General features: G+C 36.5%; 1 protein-coding gene across 2 annotated transcripts; it reads left to right on the top strand.

The window, feature by feature from the left end:
• Positions 1–1,262: 1,262 nt before the first annotated feature.
• Positions 1,263–3,016, top strand: LOC129747484 (uncharacterized). 2 transcript variants are annotated; one of them, XM_055741733.1, is made up of 3 exons: positions 1,263–1,869; positions 1,956–2,071; positions 2,131–3,016. In XM_055741733.1, the coding sequence occupies exons 2-3, from the start codon at positions 2,015–2,017 to the stop codon at positions 2,575–2,577; spliced, it is 504 nt and encodes a 167-aa protein (XP_055597708.1). In that variant the 5' UTR covers positions 1,263–1,869; positions 1,956–2,014; the 3' UTR covers positions 2,578–3,016. The 2 variants fall into 2 exon arrangements, with proteins under 2 accessions (XP_055597708.1, XP_055597707.1); XM_055741732.1 differs by having other exon boundaries at positions 1,263–2,071.
• The last annotated feature ends 16,911 nt before the right edge of the window (positions 3,017–19,927 follow it).

Here is a 19,927-nt window from a genome sequence, read left to right as displayed (position 1 = left end):
CTACATTGAACAGGAAAATGTCCAACAGAGATAGATGTAGAAATGCGCTGAAGGTATCTAAGTTAGTGATAGAATTTTGTAAAAAATTCCAACCCAGTTGGGAATTCATATATAAAACAGTGATCGCCCCATCACTTCTATACGGGACTAAAGTGTCAGTTCTGGTCAAAAAAAGTAGGATTTCAATGGACCATTATGAAAAGTTTATCCTCCGACCAATTTGCATGAATGGTGTAAAGCCTAAAGATCTAAAATACAATGCCAGGAAATTGTTAAATGGGAAAACTATAAACAGAAGAGTTTGGGTTGGAAGAATTTGCAATAGCAATTCAAAAGAAGAGAGCCAGGTCACCCGCTACTCGCTACAATTGGCGTACAATATGGAAACTAATAAAAGGAAGGAAGGAAGGTCAAGTCTGACTTGGAAAAGATGCTAGAAGCAGACTTCCAAAGGCTAGAAATTGAGTCAGAGCAGGGTTGGAACAATATTGTTAGTGACAGGGACAAGGTGAAACAGAAAGCAGAAGAATTGTGCAGAATCATAGAGAGAAAAATATCGGATGGGGAATCCTCCGGTGATGAAATTAAACATTGGAAACTCAAAAAAATTTAATGGTGAATGAAGAATGAATGAATATGCCAATCGTTTTATTTATCTAAAAGTTTGTTCTTTCCTACTTTTAGTACTCTGCTTCATTCGTTTTTACTTTTGTCATGACCATTTTGTTCATACACATTTAATAATTATTCAATTTTTATTTCAGGAATTACAGGTTTGCTAAATCTATCATTATTATCATCATTATTATTATCATCTATATATTCATATTTGGAGGGGGTGGGGAAGGGCCATCCGGACACTTGATCGAAACGATATGGAGGGTAGAGTGCACTGGGCAGTTACCCTCATTTACATGTCGCAGAGAGAGGGAGGGTTCGTCTTCACATCCTATGGAACATTTCACATAACAATGGCTTGATTTTCAATTGATTGTCAATAAATTGTACACTCGGTAGAGACCCATTATCCTTACCCCACAGAATAGTACAGGTTACTCTACTTGTACATTCATTCCCTTGAAACAGTCCACTTAAAGGGCATTTTTAGTCAATGAGTGGTAAATCGGGATCGAGTTGTTATGTGCAAATAGTTCGCTGCAAACGGGCTGTGCCACGCTACATAGGATGTTTGCTTACATCATACATCATCATACACGTACACATCCTCTGCACCACTTTGTCAACTGACACCACGTCCCGATAGGAAATTTGACAGATGAAAAATTTCGCCGTTCACATATTTAGTAGGGTGCCGATTTAGTCTAGCTACGAATCACCATGCTAAATCAATGACCCTATTTAGTTTGCCGATTAATCGGGCTACGCTTGAATATGAAATAGTTGCCATACTAAATCTGCTGATGAGTAGGCTCACACAATTACGTATGATTTGGTAGCATAATAAGTTGATCGACGTTATCGGGAGGGATCGGTCAATTTAGTAGGTTTTCGAAGGACTCTATTTAGTTGGCAAACTTTAAGCCTATTTAGTATGAAATGGTCATAACTGAATTAGTTTTTGAGATTTGTTGTGTGATAAAGTTCATCGATGGGAAAGCTTGGTCTACAACAGCACGGAAGGCCTCTTCGGTGCTCATCAGCGGTTCGTTGGAGTGGCGAGCGCGTTTCTATCGGTTTCGTCATGACGACGTTCAACCTGACCAAGTTCCCGGACGTTTGCCGGACATACCTGAAGCCGTAATAGAAGGTGTTCCTGACTCCAATGGAGGCATCGCTTGGATGGCAAGCTTCTTTGCAGGACAGGACGTTTCCAGATTGGCTAGATTAAGATTCCGGCATTCTCATAAGGTAAATATCCACAGGACTCGCTCCGACCCTGAAGTTTGATAAACTTGGTACAGTAATGAATACTGCTATTAAATATGGCTTCGTAGGTTTCAGGTTTGATGACTATTAACGTTCACCGAGAAGACCTGCTGCCACTACCGGCAAAATGAACGGATTAAACAATCCGGGAGTGGCGCTATTAAATGATGGTACCAGCATTCAGGTATGCTAAATAGTTTTGTTTTATATCATAAGCATAACAGATTTTTATTTCGAAATCAGGTTGCCAACACCAGCGCATTCCAACGGGCGGCAGAAAAGGAAGCCCTGGAGGATCAGAAACACCGGGAAACGGAGCTTGCCCAGCAAATGCAAAATGCCTTCAACGATTTGATAGACGATGACGACCGAGACGATACTCTGGACTCGGTGAATTATCTTTCAAACTGTTCCGAGCATCCTGGAGGGTCTCCGCTACCCCTTCCTATAGTACCAAACCCTTCTAAGGGGCAGCGCTTTCTCGACGGCATCAAATCGATGCAAAATGGTGGAGCCGGTGGATTTATCGGTGATGGGCTGCATGTGCAGGAAGCTTCCCACTGGTTCAAAGATTCCGGCATTCTCATAAGAAAAATCTCCACAGGACTCGCTTCAGTCCTGAAGTTTGCTGAACTTGGTACAGTAATGAATACTGCTATTAAATATGGCTTCGCAGATTTATTTTTCTAGATCATGTGACTAATAACCTTTTTGGTCGGGTGGTTCTATTTTGCGGTCAATCAATCCGACTATTTAGTACGATTGGGTAGGGTGGTAGAAAAACAATCGATTTTTGAGGTCAACCAATTCGGCTATTTAGTACGATTGAGTTAGGTGGTAGGCAAAAATATCGATTTTTGCGGTCAATCAATCCAGCTATTTAGTAAGATTTGGTAGGGTGGTAGGAATAAAACTCAATTTCTGTGGCCAATCAATCCGGCTATTTAGTACGATTGGGTAGGGTGGTAGGAAAAACAATCGATTTTTGAGACCAATCAATTCTGCTATTTAGTCGGATTGAGTTGGGTGGTACGAAGAAACATCCATTTTTGCGATCAATTAATCCAGCGATTTAGTACGATTGGGGAGGGTGGTAGGAAAAACAATCGATGTTTGAGGCCAATCAATTCTGCTATTTAGTCGGATTGAGTTGGGTGGTACGAAGAAACATCCATTTTTGCGATCAATTAATCCAGCGATTTAGTACGATTGGGGAGGGTGGTAGGAAAAACAATCGATGTTTGAGGCCAATCAATTCTGCTATTTAGTCGGATTGAGTTGGGTGGTACGAAGAAAAATCAATTTTTGGTGTCAATCAATCCGGCTATTTAGTACGATTGGGTAGGAATATCTCATCAACTTTATCGCCCTACTAATCAGGCGATTTAGTCGGTTCCTACACAATCGTGCTACTCATCACCCTATTTGATAGGCCTACGAAATCGGCTTATTAATCGGCTGATGCCCAGCAAAAACTCCCATAAGCGACGTTGCAACAATAGGCCGATTAGTATGAACAAAAATCGGCCGACGCACCCTTCGCGAGCCGACTAAGTATGGTGAATAGTAGGGTGTATTTCCTATCGGGGTATTCGAGTGTTTCCTTTTTGTCACCACAATCTGGGCAATATGGCGAAGCCACATGTCCAAACCGGTAGTTGTACTTTACTACATGACTCCTTAAGCTGAGTCTGTCATCGATCATCACCCCTAGGTACGATCCAAATTGTCTTTTGTTTGTTGTTCTTTTTTTGTGATCGAGTACAAATCTAAAATACAAGGATGGAGTACAAATACAGATACAATGTAGTTTCACGTTAGTTTATGGAAGATATTAAAAATGATAAATTTTTTAAACGAAGTTTTAAATAAAGGTGAGAATGAAATATAGCATCGACTGCGCATTGTAGGTTAAATTCTCTGTGCTAAACATTAGTAAATTGGCTTCGTTATTTCGAAGTACTTTACATCAGCTTATTTTCAGAATTTATGTCAGAAATGGAAATGGGGTTAATATTGTGAAAATTATTATTACTTCTTTAAATTACATAGCATATTTCTCTATAGAAAACGTAAGCATTGTGTGCTATGGCTTTTCTCTGAGTCCATATTATTCTTTTTTCTTGAAGACTATGCTTTTGTAATTCTATTATTGTTATTTTGTTTGGGATAAGAGGGGGATGTCAAGTCGCATCAAGTAGTCAATGTTTTCCTCAATTGACGTTCAAATTTTATTCATTTTAAAAAGTGAGAAACGTATTACGGACTTTAGCTGTTTTGGTTTGGCTTGTAAGTACTACCAAGATTTCATAAAATTTTTAGCAAACCCATAGTTAAAATATTATTTTATAATTTTTTTCATTTTAAGGAAATTCGGCAGATTTGCATTAGCTTTTTTTTACAAGATGTAAATTTGAATTCAAATTATCACATCTCACTCTTTTCCTCTTTCTCAATTTTGGTCTTTCTCCTTTATCCTCTTTCTCCTTTTTCCTCTTTCTCCTTTCCCTCTATCGCCAATTTAAGACTGGTACGGAAGACCCCGAGACGTGTGACGGTGAGGTAACGCTTTCATAATAACTCACGCCCGTCACAGCATCCACTACCCCGGGGACCTCGAAAAGTGTGCCGGTTAGGTAACGCTTTGAAAGTAACTCGCGCCCGTCACAGCATCCACTCCCACAGGATTTCTAACTACCAAGGCATGGCCGATTGAGAAACTATCAAGCTAGAATCCCGTCATGACCACCCCGAATGGTATCTCCGCTTCCTTTTGCTGCAGGAAAGATCGTAGCTGAGTACGTGAGACCTTTTAAGTCCTACCACATGTATGAGTCCAGATAAGAGTCATACCGCGCCCTAAAATCGCATTGCTTTTGAATTGTAGTGTCATACGAGGCCCAAGACCTTCCGTTAGCTTGTCAAATTTTTTTGACTATCTCGCTCTCTCCGTTCATCATCTTTCCTCATTATTATTAAATCGTGCATGATTTGAGAGATTTCGTCGACTATAGCACGCCACGACTGTTCGTCGCGATACATTCCACTCACAATATTTTCAGCATTCAAATTATGAAGTCGTTGATGCCTTGAAATGAACCTGGGGCAGACAAAGATAGCATGTTCCGCCGATTCCTCCGTATCTACGCATTCCGGGCAATAAGGCGAGCTGATAAGCTTAAACCGATGAAGGTATTGCTTAAAGCGCCCATGACCCGAAAGGAACTACGTCAGGTCGAAGTTGACCTTTACATATTTTCAATTTACCCAGTCTGAAAGTCGTGGGATTAACACATGCGTCCATCTTGCGTTGTTCGATGCGTCCTATTGCTCCTACCACTTGAGCATTGACGCTGCTTGTTGAATTTTACGCACTCCTCTAATAGCTCTTGCTTTGTAACACTCCATATCCTCCACCAGAGTTATATAGATGGGAATCATGCCCGCGATGAGCTGCATCTGCTGATATGGTCCTGTATGCACAGGAAACTCGCATGGCTATCAGCCGATGTGTGCTCTATAATTTGGATCTGTTGCGCTCTACCTCTATCGTGGAGCTCCAGGCCGCTCCTCCGTATCGTAGTTTCGACAGCGCTACGCTCGCAAGGAGACGTCTCTTGCTACTCTTTGGACCATGGCAGTACGGCATAATCCAGGCCAATGAATCTATGACTTTCGATGCACTTTCACAACAGTATTTGACATGCGCACCAAAACTTAAGCGATTGTCGACCATTACTCCAAGGTATTTCAGCTGCTGTTTCGAAGAAATCGTGTGCCCTTCAACAGTAATCTCCATGTGCGGCACAACTCTTTTGTTGAACTTCGGTTTTATGGTGAGCTATCTGAAGCTTAACTCCCTCCATCCAGATGCCAACCCTTTCTACGGACACCGTTGCAAGGTCTTCTATCTCCTCGATTGTTTCGCCAGTGATCATGAACACGATATCGTCCGACTATCTGCACGCCTGCTGGTAGTTTCAGCGTTAACAAGTCATAATACATGGCATTCCAAAGCACAGGTCCGAGTATGGAACCCTATTAGCTTCCTATTATCCTGCAGAGGGTATTGGGAACACGCATCCTGTGAAGCGGTTTGGCAATCGCTTCCCCGCTGACATTGTTGAAGGCATTCTAAACGTCGATTGTCACAATGGCGCAGTGACGAACACCTGTCCGCTTCTTTTTATATGCGTGCTTCGCGTACTCTGTCACCATTCGTATGGCGTCCACCGTAGATCTCCCTTTTCGAAAACCGAACTGTCTGTCCGACAGTCCACTTTCGTCTTCTGTGTTGATAATAAGTCTGTTGAATATTATCTTTCCAGTAGCTTACCAAGGGTGTCCAGCAGACAAATAGGTCTGTATGATGACGGGTGCCCTGAGGGTTTCCCAGGTTTCGGTAGAAGCACCAGCTTCGCCGTTTTCCACGAATTGGGAAACGATCCCTCGTCGAGACACATTTGTAGCACCACTATGAAAGTATCCGGAAGGGTACTGTACCGCCACCTTCAGCACTGCATTTGGGATTCCGTCCGGACCAGGGGCCTTATTCGCCGTAAGTTTCTTGGCAATAGCCACAAGTTCCTCATTCGTTACTGGCTCGATGTCGTGGGAACCCGCGTCGTACGGGGTAAGTGGCCACTGCGTCGGGCCATGCAGCGGGAAAAGATGTGCAATGATCTCTCCCAGTTTTTCCGGACACTTTTCGGTCGGCGACCTTGGGCCACTGAATCTCGCCAGTGCAATTTTATAGGCTTGGCCCCATGGGTTATCATCTACGCTCTTTGCTTGATTTAATAGCTTGCTTAAGTGCCACCCTGGCTGCTCGATAACCCTCATCGCCCTCATCGGTCATATACTGTAGTTGGCCATTGTGCAAGTAACTTTCCACAAGCTTATACAGATATGCCGGGACGGATATGTCCAAAAGACGCTGTCGAAGGCGTTCTTCACATCCATACTGACCACCGCGCAATAGTGGAGCCCTTTCCTCTTCGTTAGCCTGGCTCTGTCCGCTATCTCAATCACAGAGGGGATGGCATCTATGGTGCTGCGTCCTCTACGGAAACCAAATTGTTTCTCTGAAAGTCCGCCCTCACTTTCGGTGTACCTTCAGAGCCGGTTCTGAATCACCTTCTCCAGGACCTTACCCGCTATGTCCAGCAGACAGATCGGCCGGTACGCCGACGGGTCTCTTTGGAGGCTTACCCGGTTTTGGAAGAAGGACTAATTTCTGCCGCTTCCACGTGTCAGGGAAAACCTGTTCCGTCACATATCGTCGCAATGATGACCGGAACATTTCGGAGAAATTCCTGATCGCGGTATTCACCGCGACGTTCGGAATGCCGTCCGCACCGGGGGCCTTCTTTGATTGCAGAGACTTGGTGATTTCACTAAGTTCATTCACCGTTATCGTCTTCTCTACACTGGTGTCCCAGTCGATTTGGACTGTCGGCCAGCGGGTTACATCGTGCTGTGGGAACAGCTCGTTGATGATCGCTCTCAACTTGTCTGGAATCAGAGTACAAAAATATCCGGGTCTAAATCACCTTCTCTAGAATTCCACCATCTGAATCCAGCTGCATTATTTCAACACTATAGATACCACGTACGTGAGTAAGATGACTCAGCCATCGGAATGTCTGAGTAGTGCGTTTACGAACGATCGAAGCAGTGGGGATAAAACATGACCTTTGTGATAGGCGCGAGTCCGGAATAAGCTGCTTTCGACCGACACACGATGTGTAAAATGAACCTAACCTCGAATCTTGATGATAAGAAGTTGTACTTCGAATTATTAGAGGATGGTCGGACCTGAAATCTCCTATATTTAAGAGAGCTTTGTGTGTTTAACCCCAAATCTTCATGATGAGAGGACGGATCTCGAGTTGTAAGAGAAGAGTTCAAACTTTGAATCAAAAAGAAGGAGGAGTATGCGTGTTTATATCGAGTCGTAACGAAGAGAGGTCAGATCTCGGGTTGTTAAAAAAACACCAGGCCTCAACTCGTGTAGGTATGGGAGAAATATGGATACGTTATTCTCGAGTTATAGCCGAAGTGTTTGGATATCGAGTCTTAAGAGAAGAGATTACGCCCAGGCTTTCCAAAAGTACTGCGAACACTTACATCTCGATGGAAGCTTTCTGAATATTTCTTCTCCGACAGTTTTAAAAGGAGCGGTCGTACAATGTACAATGCCTTGTTTTACTTCATGTGGAAGTTTTGAGAATATCTTCGAGACAGTTTTCAATGCTTTGATTTTCACATGACAGTACTATTAATTCCGTCTGACTGTAGCCGAGATTCGCTTTGGATAATCAACTTAATGAAATTAACTACATATTCAATGAATATTTTAAACTTTGAGAAATTAAAATGAGAAATATTTGATAAATAATACTGTAATTTCCTTGATACACGTTTCTTTCTTCAAACGAACAGAACAAAAGCTAAAAGTGATTTATTTTCCTACCGTTTGATTAACGTGAAGTGCGCCAATTAAATTTATTATTTTCCGAGCTGACCGTAGCATGGCGGGAGGTTTTCTGCCGGTTTTCTGTATTCAAATTCCACTTATTCTCACCTGCTTTTGTTTGTGATCGCAATATTAGAGGCACCGACAGACAGCTTCCAGGCGAGCGATTTGATCTGTTTTTCAACCGATCTCAAATCTCCATTCAATATGCGATGGCGCTCGCCTTGGTTCATCGGTATCTGGACCGGGAGCTCGCCGATTTCTGTTATGCTGAAAACCAAAACACCGAGATATGATAGGCCAGCAGCAACAGCCACAAAAAGGGGTCCACCAGACGCATTGAATGTAAAACTGTAAACTATCTCCCGAAAAATAGGAGCAAGACGCGCTACTAGGAAAAAAAAGCAGCCCCATTTGGAGCAGAATCGGCCCGATAGACGTTCCAATCCGGCTTATCGGGAGGGAATCTCTTGGGGATCCGCTAGATAGATCTACACGATGGGGAGAGGCCTCTATACGCCATTTTTTCGAACGAACTGAATGGCGAAACCTAATTGCCTGGGCTATTTTCCAATAATGATTTGGCGCAGAGATGATGTTTGCGAAATCGGCTGCTGCGGGAAAATTGAGAAGAGGCCAAAATAATGCATAGATGGGTACTATTATGGCTTTTAAGATCATCTTGAGCGATGAATAAGAGTATACATAAGTTAATCAAAACGATACATCTAAGATACAATGAAAATTTAGAGAACTTGATTCGTAAGTAAAAATGCATTACTGGAATTTGTTTCTTTAAACTTTAAAATGAAAGTAAAAAGCTCTAAATCACCGATTTAGAGAATAACAGAAGTGAGGTAAAACAAAGTATTTAGAAAGCCATCTACCACAACCACTGATATGCCTGAAGCTTGTCTTAATGGAAAGTACATAGGTACTTCCTTCTAACCCTGAGGATTTTGCTTTTACTTTCAATCATTTCACGGTTTTGACTCCGCAATGATAATAATTGCCTTTTTCCAACGAATTAAAACTGACTTTGATTTGAATTCGAGAGGAAGCAATGATGCAATAAAAACATTGATTAAGTCCGGCTGAATTTGGTTTGAGACACACATTTAAAATGGTGCTAATACTAATAGGAAGATACTTATCTTAATGACAAACTAACATTCATTGATTCGATTGAGCACACCTGCATTTGCAAAAAACAATAAAATTGCAATTGGTAGTTAAAATTTTCTTCTCGTGCATTGGATTGGAACAAACATTTCTAATTACACTACATTTCTTAGCCATTATAATACTTAGATGAAATTACTCCTTATGATAACACTTTCCTCTTTCTTCCATCATTACTGTTGATTCGAATTTAAGATATAATTCAATTATTTCTACAACTTTTTGCTTTGAGATGCCCAAAAAAAACTGAGAATTTCAAAATTGTAAATGGTGTTCATATGTAAAAAACCCGATTTGTGGATTGTAGTCTTTCTTACAGCTTGAAAATTATATTTGGATATATATGACACAAAATGAATTATGAATTATGATTAAAAAATTTCAAACGCAGTTAATCGAAAATGGATTTAGGAAATTAAGATTTAAAATTTTTTATAGGATAAAAATATTTTTATTTAATCATAATTTCTAACATTTTTTGCAATTATTGGGAGATTTTTGAACGACTGGAATCTTTTATAACTTGTATGATATGATTCCGTTTCTATGACATTTCAATCTCACTTCTCTTGGAGTTATAGCATATGATAACTTCAAAATGGAAGGGGTATAAAAATTAAGAATACAATTTGAAAAAAAAATTCCTGATCATTAGACCGCTGCAAGCTTTGTATGAAAATTTAAAATTCTAAAATTTTTACACCTCCGATAACTTTTTTTGGTTGTTTTTGCTGCCAGAAATATCAATAAAAATTTTGGAAGCGATCCATCCAGTCCAGATTTAGCGCAATGAGTTTTTTTTTGTATGGAAATTTGTATGGGAAATCATAACTTTTCATTCAAAAATCGCCAGAGCTGTACTGAAAATTCCAAAAAATACAACTTTGAATGAAAAATATTCTTTGATTCTTGCAGTACAATTCATGTGAACAAATGGCAACCCTAACTTTTCCCCCAACTTTCAATGTTTTACAAAATTTTTGTTTTCAAAACTGTTTTTTTTTATTTGAGCGTTTTTGACTGCATGTTTGAAAGCTGTGAACCCGTAGGATGAGAATAAAAAATCTCAAAAAACTGCTTTGCATAGCCAGGAAGTTTATTGATTTATATAACATTTGCAAAAACATTTCATGAAATTGGCTTGTGATATAGCTCAGTTGGCAAGTCTGTTGCCTCCTGAGCAGATTTTCGCGAGTTCGAGCCCAAGAGTAAACATCGAACACAGTTGTACCGGATAAGTTTTTCAATAACGATCCGCCAACTGTAGCGTTGATAAAGTCGCGAATGCCATAATGATGGTAAAACGACTATAATCGAAACAAAAAAAAATAAAAAAAAATAAAAAAAATAAATAAATAAAAAAAAATGATCAATTGCTCTAGCAAACAAATTCTGCTATTTTTAAATACTTTTCATTGGATGAGGATTTTTCATTTTGAAATGGTTACAACTTTTTTCATGAAATTCTCAGCTGCTTGTCATGTTAGCATTCTTAAACATTAAAGCTTAAGAATAGTCAAAACCAAATATCAAAGACTGACTTCATTTCAAGCTCATTTGAATTTTCTGGATGATTTAATGTGCAAAAATTTCTTCTTCCATACAAATTTCCATACAAAATTGAAACCCGTTGCGCTAACTCAGGAATCAACCAAATCATCTCAAATTTAACACTGATGCTTGGTGACCCAAAAGGCATCGAAAAAACATATGGGAGCAAAAAGCCATTCTTTGCAGCGGTCTACTGACCATGTATTTCAAATAATTCAATATATCAAGTAATGGAAACAAATACAATGATTAAATTCTTGTATAAAATTTCAAGTGCTAAAGTAAAACACCAAACCAAAACGTAGAGAATCGGTAGAATAAACATTAAAAATAAAAAATATGGAACATAAAGAAATATCAATATTTTAAATTTAGTCTTTTTGCCATTTTTATCAGTTTTGTCAGTTTTGTCAATTAAGTCAATTTTGTCAACTTTGTCAAATTTGTCAAATTTGTCAAATTTGTCAATTTGGTCAATTTTGCCAATTTCGTCAATTTTGTCAATTTTGTCAATTTTGTCAATTTTGTCAATTTTGTCAATTTTGTCAATTTTGTCAATTTTGTCAATTTTGTGAATTTTGTCAATTTTGTCAATTTTGTCAATTCTGTCCATTTTGTTCATTTTGTCAATTTTGTCAATTTTGTAAATTTTGTCAATTTTGTCAATTTTGTCAATTTTGTCAATTTTGTCAATTTTGTCAATTTTGTCAATTTTGTCAATTTTGTCAATTTTGTCAATTTTGTCAATTTTGTCAATTTTGTCAATTTTGTCAATTTTGTCAATTTTGTCAATTTTGTCAATTTTGTCAATTTTGTCAATTTTGTCAATTTTGTCAATTTTGTCAATTTTGTCAATTTTGTCAATTTTGTCAATTTTGTCAATTTTGTCAATTTTGTCAATTTTGTCAATTTTGTCAATTTTGTCAATTTTGTCAATTTTGTCAATTTTGTCAATTTTGTCAATTTTGTCAATTTTGTTAATTTTGTCAATTTTGTCAATTTTGTCAATTTTGTCAATTTTGTCAATTTTGTCAATTTTGTCAATTTTGTCAATTTTGTCAATTTTGTCAATTTTGTCAATTTTGTCAATTTTGTCAATTTTGTCAATTTTGTCAATTTTGTCAATTTTGTCAATTTTGTCAATTTTGTCAATTTTGTCAATTTTGTCAATTTTGTCAATTTTGTTAATTTTGTCAATTTTGTCAATTTTGTCAATTTTGTCAATTTTGTCAATTTTGTCAATTTTGTCAATTTTGTCAATTTTGTCAATTTTGTCAATTTTGTCAATTTTGTCAATTTTGTCAATTTTGTCAATTTTGTCAATTTTGTCAATTTTGTCAATTTTGTCAATTTTGTCAATTTTGTCAATTTTGTCAATTTTGTCAATTTTGTCAATTTTGTCAATTTTGTCAATATTGTCAATTTTGTCAATTTTGTCAATTTTGTCAATTTTGTCAATTTTGGTTAGAATAAGATTAGAAGAAAACTATAGGTGTTGAAATTGAGCGGGTAAAAATTTTGAGATTTTTTTTCCGGAAATTTAACTACTTAGTCATTCTTCCCAAAATCGCCGAAAACGTTTAAGAAGCATTTTCATCACATACTTAATTTTGTCCATCTTGGACCAACTTTTTTGAAATATAAGAATCGCAAGTTTTGCGGTGCGAACCACGCAAGACCAACTACTGTGTTGTGTTAGACTCAACCCCGTCCGATTCTAACCTTACAAAATAGTTGGTTCGTGATGAATAAAAGTTAAGTATGTGATGAAATTGCTTCTTTAAAATTTCTACCCATTTTTATTCAACACCTATAGTTTTCTTCTAATCTACTTCTACCCATCTATAAATTTCAAAATCTTGAAATGTTCTCACTAAAAAAACATAAAAATTCACCGATATAGCCGTTAAATTTAAACAAAATAAAAATCACGGTGATATTCTTCATTAATAAAAATAAAAAGTAAACTTTTTAATTTTATGAGAAAACTTGAACATTGTTAATCAATAAAAATAAAGGTCTTCTTTAAAAGTAATGAGAGGCATTGAGAACTAAATTTTATAAAAAATCGGTTGGAATCCAGCTGAGTTGCAATAGCGCGAATGAGAGAGTTCAGATCACAAAATTTAATTTTTTGTAAAATTTCATATGGAAAATATGCTTTGAAAGCTGTTTTGACCCTCCGGATGGTCGGATGGTTTGCAAATCGAACATAATTTAGTTGATTTTTTTTATTTGTTCGTTATTTAAAAAAAAAACTAAAATATACGATTATGTAAAAGGAATAAAAATGTTTTTTTTTTCTGGTTCATCTTCAAACAAAGACTGTGAAAAACAGTAATTTAAGCGTATGATTTTTCTTTATTCAGGTGCCAGTCAATATACGGAAAAAGTCAGGAAAAGATATTGAAATTTTATTATTGTTCAAGTAGGAATATCAAATATCACCTTTAAAAATATACATACAAAATATACATTTGAAGGCTGTAAAGAATTTTTAGAATAACTTGAAATTTCGCGACGTGAATTCAGTACATTACCCTGTTATTCACGTCACAAACTTGAAGAGACATAACATTGTTCGTTGTTGTTCAATTGAGAAGTTATGAACATCAAATTGTGGGCAATTATTTTCTCTACAACTTACTTGAAGACACTAATTTGCTTTTTCCACAGAGTGAACAGGAAATCAAAGTTGTTAGAACTGAAGTCAAAAATGGTCAATTCTATTGTGAATTCACGTCCCAAAGGTAAACAATCACAACACAAACAATTTAAACTTTTTATTGACCAAATCATATTCATTTAGAAGAAAATTCTTAACATAACTCTTTTTTTTCTAAACATCCGCTGATCTTCTCTTGACATCTTTAAAACTGGCTGATTTTCAGACAGTCCTAAAGTTCCTCCACTTACAATTCCCTCACTCGAATCTCGAAACCTATCATCTGCTGAAGCCATTTTCCTCCTAGTTAAACCTAACCAGAGCAATTAACATAATTTTCACATCAGCCAATTTCCAACACCTTTACAGCCAGCCAGGGTGATAATAATAAATCGCAAAACGATCGTAGAGGAGTTTGTTTCTTGTTGAAATAAAAGCCTAAATCAATTTGAAGTGTACCACAGCCACTTGAAGCAGCGAAGCAAAATCTGTGAACATTGGGCAATCATTCATTCGAAGGAAACAAGAAGCACTTGCAGGTGAGACTTCTTCAGCCGTACGGTCGCGTAACCATCTTCGGTGTGATGGCTTGTGGCATTTGTGATAAACATTAGCCGTGGAACAAAAAAGTTCAAAAGTTTGGAATCAACAAAAAAGGCACCGAACAGATGAGGCATTTCCTCGTGCTTTCAATGAGAATGTGTCATTGAACTCTTTGGCAAGGCTGCTGTCTTTTTTTTTTTTTGCCGATTTTCGTACTGCTACTTTCTCACCATGTTGTTGCAAAAAGCCAAAACCAACAGCAGCTGGCTCAATAGCCGGATCGGATCGTTAGATTCAATAAAGTGCCCGATTCCCAAAGCCTAGCCAAAGATAGTGAACGAGCTGCAAGGAATGTCAATGGGGCTTCTTAAATGGTCAACAAAAGGGAAACTCTCTATATGGACAACTAGCCATCGATTGCCTAGGAAGGCTTCCCTAATGTTCACTCGAAAAAATTAGGAAAGTGAATGGGGCTTTTTGCTGTTGAAAGCAACCGAAATTAACTTTTTCAGATGAGGCCACTAGAAAAGGAAGTTCCTTGATCCTTTTTCGGGTTTAAATAATTACACTCACCTTTTTTAAACCGAAGCATTTAGAAGAAATCACAAAATCAAATATAAAAATATAGAATGTATTCCAATTCAATGTTAAAAATGTTTAAAATAGTTGTTTTGAAAGTGGTTCCTATCGCCTCTGGAAGACGAAAAAGTGCAGATTTGAATTTTGGGAGTGTGATGATAGGTCTCAGGGGAACAGTGAGGTCAATTTAATTAATTTTGAAGTGGCAGGCCTGACTGAAATTCAATGTTTTTACAAATTTCGAAAATAGCTTCCGAAAACCAACACTTTACAATGTTACCTAAATAACTAAAAAGTCTTTTATTTCATAGTGTTTGTAAGCTTTTTTTTAGAGTGAAAACGATTTAAAACCTAACTATTTTTAAATATCATGATGTAGAATGCGTTTTTTTTAGTGAGGGGCAGTTTATGAACGACTACTTATGACAATCAATCCTCGTTCTTCAACTAACTCAGATGATACACTGGTTAAGCTATCAGATGGGCTAGATGGTGATAACAAACTGCTGTAAGTTCGATTTGCATTTTTTACGATTTCCATGTTTTTGAGAAAAATTATCCAGATAAATTATCAAGATGAAATTCACATAACTTTTTTCTTGGTTCGCTTGAATGTTTGTTTGTAATAGTCCTGAAACATTTTGCCGAAGAGCTCGAATCTTTATACCAGTAACGGAAAAGCAATCATATCGTCTTTGGCGCAATGCACATTTCAGCTTGTAATATAGCTCAGTTGGCAAGTCAGTTGGCAAGCTGTTGGAAAATAGCTTAATCTCAAAAGTATGTATGTATGTATGTATGAGAACCCACCAGTGGCTAATAGGTCTTTCGACCCGAGTCGGTACGGGAAGTCTCCATCGCACATTCAGATATTGTTCATTCTTAACTCATCAACAATAAATGCAGCACAACCAAGCGGTCCGTTACCACTGGCTTGGGACAGGTTTGAATCATCTCCCTCACTTCAAACTGTTCGAAACAAATAAAAAATCCTTGAAAGGTACCTCGGTACCTCACACATGATTCCATATTTGCCGAAATACTCCGGCTGGCTTGAACCCACAATCCATTGTATATCAGTTTTCCGATCCTTTGATGCCCTGTCCAATCCCCCCACGAATCCCCAATAATAGAGTTAAGCTATTATAAAAATATGAGTATAATTTAATACAAATTTACACATTTTTAACATCTTACTTCATTTACCTAATCATCCCCAATAATAGGGTTAAAATATTTTAAATTGGTTATCAATGAAAAAGATCGATGGAATTTACGAGAAAAGAAAAAATAACAATGGAAAGAATTCACCAAGTTGTTGATTTTTCGCTGAATTTATTGTGACATTTGTGTTTATCTAAGCAATCTTTGAAAATAGGAAGCTATGGGCAAAGATACCGTCACTTCAAGATAAAGAAGTGGGCTTTGCCGCGAACATTAATTCTTCTATACGTACTTTCGATGTTCGCAACGCCACCTTAAGAGTTGGGGCAACAAGATTCATGCATCTAGCCATGGTAACCAATGTATGTCTTGGAAAAACAAACCTGCTTTTAAAGTATATCTGTTGGAAGTGAATACTTCAGAGCCATCTACAATGCTTTAAATGGTAAAAATATATTTTGGTTGACCTTTTGGACGAATTATTAACCTTATATTGCCATTCGGATAAAAATTGATCTGAATTTGAATACAACCGAAACTCTTCTTTTCTAATTTGACTCTGTTCGAGAAGAAAATCATCTATTGAATGCTCAATTGGGAATCTTTTTGTTCATAACAACAAGTATGTTGAAATTGATACCAACAGTGCGAATACGAACAACGGTTGCTTTGATAATTTTCTATGTTATTTGACGTTGAAGTTGTTGAATACTCAAACCATTGACCCCCATGGAGGGTGTACAAGCTATTTTAGTCGCCTGTTATGATACCCCTTCTCAGAAGGGAGCAGCACTGAGCGTATAGAAAGAATTTTCGATAAGTTACATGGGTCTGCTATGGGTCACATCTACTGATTGACATCCAAGAATAACTCAAACGATCATTTTATTTGATAACAATCTAAAGAATGCGTATAAACATTTGAATTGTTCACTCACCAATTTATTCTCCAATCAAAAGCAAGAAATCATTTTGATTTTTTCAACTAGGAAATCTTTTATTTTCCTTCCGAAAAATGCCGGGCGGACCTTCAAAACCTTCAAAAAAATGCTCAACAAAACAAAGTATGAACAATGTCAAAATTCATTTCATCAATTTAAAATGCTCGCAGATAACGCAACACATTTTGTAAAGTTAAAATATTAAGAAAATTGGATTGATCTCACCAGAGGCAGCTTTGCTAATGTTCATTTCAAGCTTCCACAATTTCCCATCGCTCAGTCTAATTTCAAAAACACTTCTTTACTTTATTCTAACACAGACACTCAACATTGTTTAAATAATTGTCCAAATAAATATAAAAAATAAAATTTCTTCACAAAACAAAACTTTAAGGAAAATTTTCACCGGGGCACAATTTTTCCTAAACTTCACCGTTCAAGCACACGCCTGCTTCTCCTGTTGTTAATAATGTATGATTTTTAGCATAAAATCATAGTTAAGACTCTCCTCTATCGATGTGACAGAGAATATTGTCTTATTCATTTTTATCTGCGTGATGACGCCTTATTGAAAGTCAGAAAATAGCTTAATCTCAAAAGGTTTAGAAAATAAGTGTTGACAAACATGTCAGAAAATGTGTTTGCCCCCGACGGAAATGCTTATGCTTATGCAATGAAAAATAAAAAATAAAAAATAAAATAAGTAAGCATTTCAGATAGCCCGATTTTTTCAGGTTTGTCTGGATTTTTAGTGGAAATTTCCAGAAAACTCTGGCCTGCCCCGGTCCGGATTCTAAAGTTTTTTTCTTGTTTTTTTTTTTGCAAACCTAAGCTACAGACTCAAATTCAGTGATGGCAAGTTATGATTTCCGGTTTTAAAAATAATTCTTGAAGTAATTGACACACTAAGGACCACGAAGAAATCTATTTCAGACGAGAAACGCAGAAATTCAGCATTCTTTCTTTCGAAAATCGCTGGATTTTTTTTTAGAAATTTAGTAGGGGAGAGTGGAGGATCGTGGGCCATGGGGAAACGTGGGCCACTTTTAATATCTCAGATGTGTGTGGAGATAAAAATCTCAAACCAACTGTCTATATGTTATTGGCTGAAATACACATAATATGCTTCTTTTATATATCAAGCTAAAAAAAGTTAGAAAAATTTACTTACATAATTAAAAAAACACCCGCTAATTTCATCGATGGGGAACCTAAAGTTCATTACAAAAATATGATCATACGCTTATGTTCTCAGTTTTGTCATGATCTTTCACGTGAAAAAAAATTTTTTGATGAAACATCAATAAGTCACACAAACGCAACCAATTTGCAAATCATAGCTTGTGGGGAATCGTGGGCCACACATCTTAAACCACCCATATTTTTATGTTTTTATACACATTCAGAACTTAAAATACGTTTTTTCTATCTGTAAAGTTTTCTTATGCCAAATGAAGAAAGATGAAAAATATTTTGTCCATCCTATTTAAGAAATTTTGTCAAAACGTTCGCGAACCAGGTTTTGGAATCTATTCGATCACACACAGCTCTATTTTTATTACGTCATCTGAAATTGCTTTAGAATAACAAAATGAATTATGAAATCACAGTTTTGGGTCAACTCATAAGCTTGGCATGTTATTTGGTCAATTTGGATTTAGTGGCCCACGATTCCCCACCATTTTTCAAAATCCAAAAAATATAGCTTTTTTTAAAACAGTCAGAATTTGGGGAAAATAACATATTAAAAAAAATTTAAAAATACCTTACGATACCTTGAAAATGTAGAAAATCATGCCATTTTTTTATTTTATTTTTATCTTTTATAATAAAGAAGTTATGGAACAACGAAAAAAAGTGGCCCACAATTCCCCACTCTCCCATATATTTTAATTATCGAACGTAAATAAGAGATTTTTCGTAGTTGGCTCGCAATATGTTACCATCAAAATAAAAAAATCCACATTATGTGAAAAAAAAAAATTAAAATAAAGATGATGTGCTTCGACAAAAATTTGAAAACTGAAATTATTTTTTTTCTAACATGTTTCAATTTTCAATTCCTCGAATAATGCTCGAGTTTTGCACAGATATGCTTGAATATTACTTGGTTTTTGGATTGAGAAAATTTTATATTAAAGACGGTTTTGTGAGGTTTTTCAAAAGAATTGCCCGAAATAGTCCAGTTCCGGATACATGCAAAATAAAAAAATCTGGAATCCTTTATAGCACCTCAGGCCCAAAACATTTCATTTTACGGCACTTTCTTACGTTCATATAATGAACTTTATTTTTTAATGTAAATTTCATATCAATCAATGAAACATTAAAATTGGTGTTGCCTTGAGTAATCATTTACATTTTATAAATAAATTTTTAAAATTATAAGACCTTTTAAGTTGAAAATTCATTTTTTTACAGTAGATATGTTAACAATCTTATCTTTTTCATCATCATATTTTGTATTATTTTAAAACAAAACAAAAATTAAGCAATATCTGCGCTAATCCGACCATAATCCAGGTAAAAAAGCAAAGATAAGGTGAAAGATAAACAACCGAAAAATATTTTTTTTGTCAAAGAACATCAGCAGAATTCAAATTTTATCTTTCAATTCAAAAAATGGATGCGAATTTATATCGTTGAAACATGTTGAAAGAAATAATTGCACTAGTTTACAGCATTTTTGAACTCAGTAAACTGACAATAATTTCCAATGTAAAATCGGGCGCTGAATCCGAAAATGAAATTCAAAAAAATCTCAGTAGAACCGTTTTTGAGTTATGCTCCAAATATGAAATTTCGGAAAAATTAAAAAAGTTCTTGTACTTAGATTAAAATATCTCGGACGGCATAACAGTAATTTGAAATCTCTCTTTTGCATATTGAAGGTGAATAAATTTTCTATCGATCATCTGAACACTGTTTTTGCGTTTG

This window comes from Uranotaenia lowii, chromosome 2 (assembly GCF_029784155.1).
Source record: "Uranotaenia lowii strain MFRU-FL chromosome 2, ASM2978415v1, whole genome shotgun sequence".
NCBI classification, from domain to species: domain Eukaryota; kingdom Metazoa; phylum Arthropoda; class Insecta; order Diptera; family Culicidae; genus Uranotaenia; species Uranotaenia lowii.
The sequence above is the reverse complement of the archived record's forward strand: the minus strand, read 5'-3'. Positions and strand labels throughout refer to the sequence as shown.

Excerpts from the sequence above, each read along its gene's own strand:
- LOC129747484 (XM_055741733.1), top strand. The coding sequence starts at position 2,015 with ATGAACGGATTAAACAATCCGGGAGTGGCGCTATTAAATGATGGTACC. Across the intron at positions 2,072-2,130 it reads ATGATGGTACCAGCATTCAG|GTTGCCAACACCAGCGCATT; the intron begins GTATGCTAAATA and ends TTTCGAAATCAG.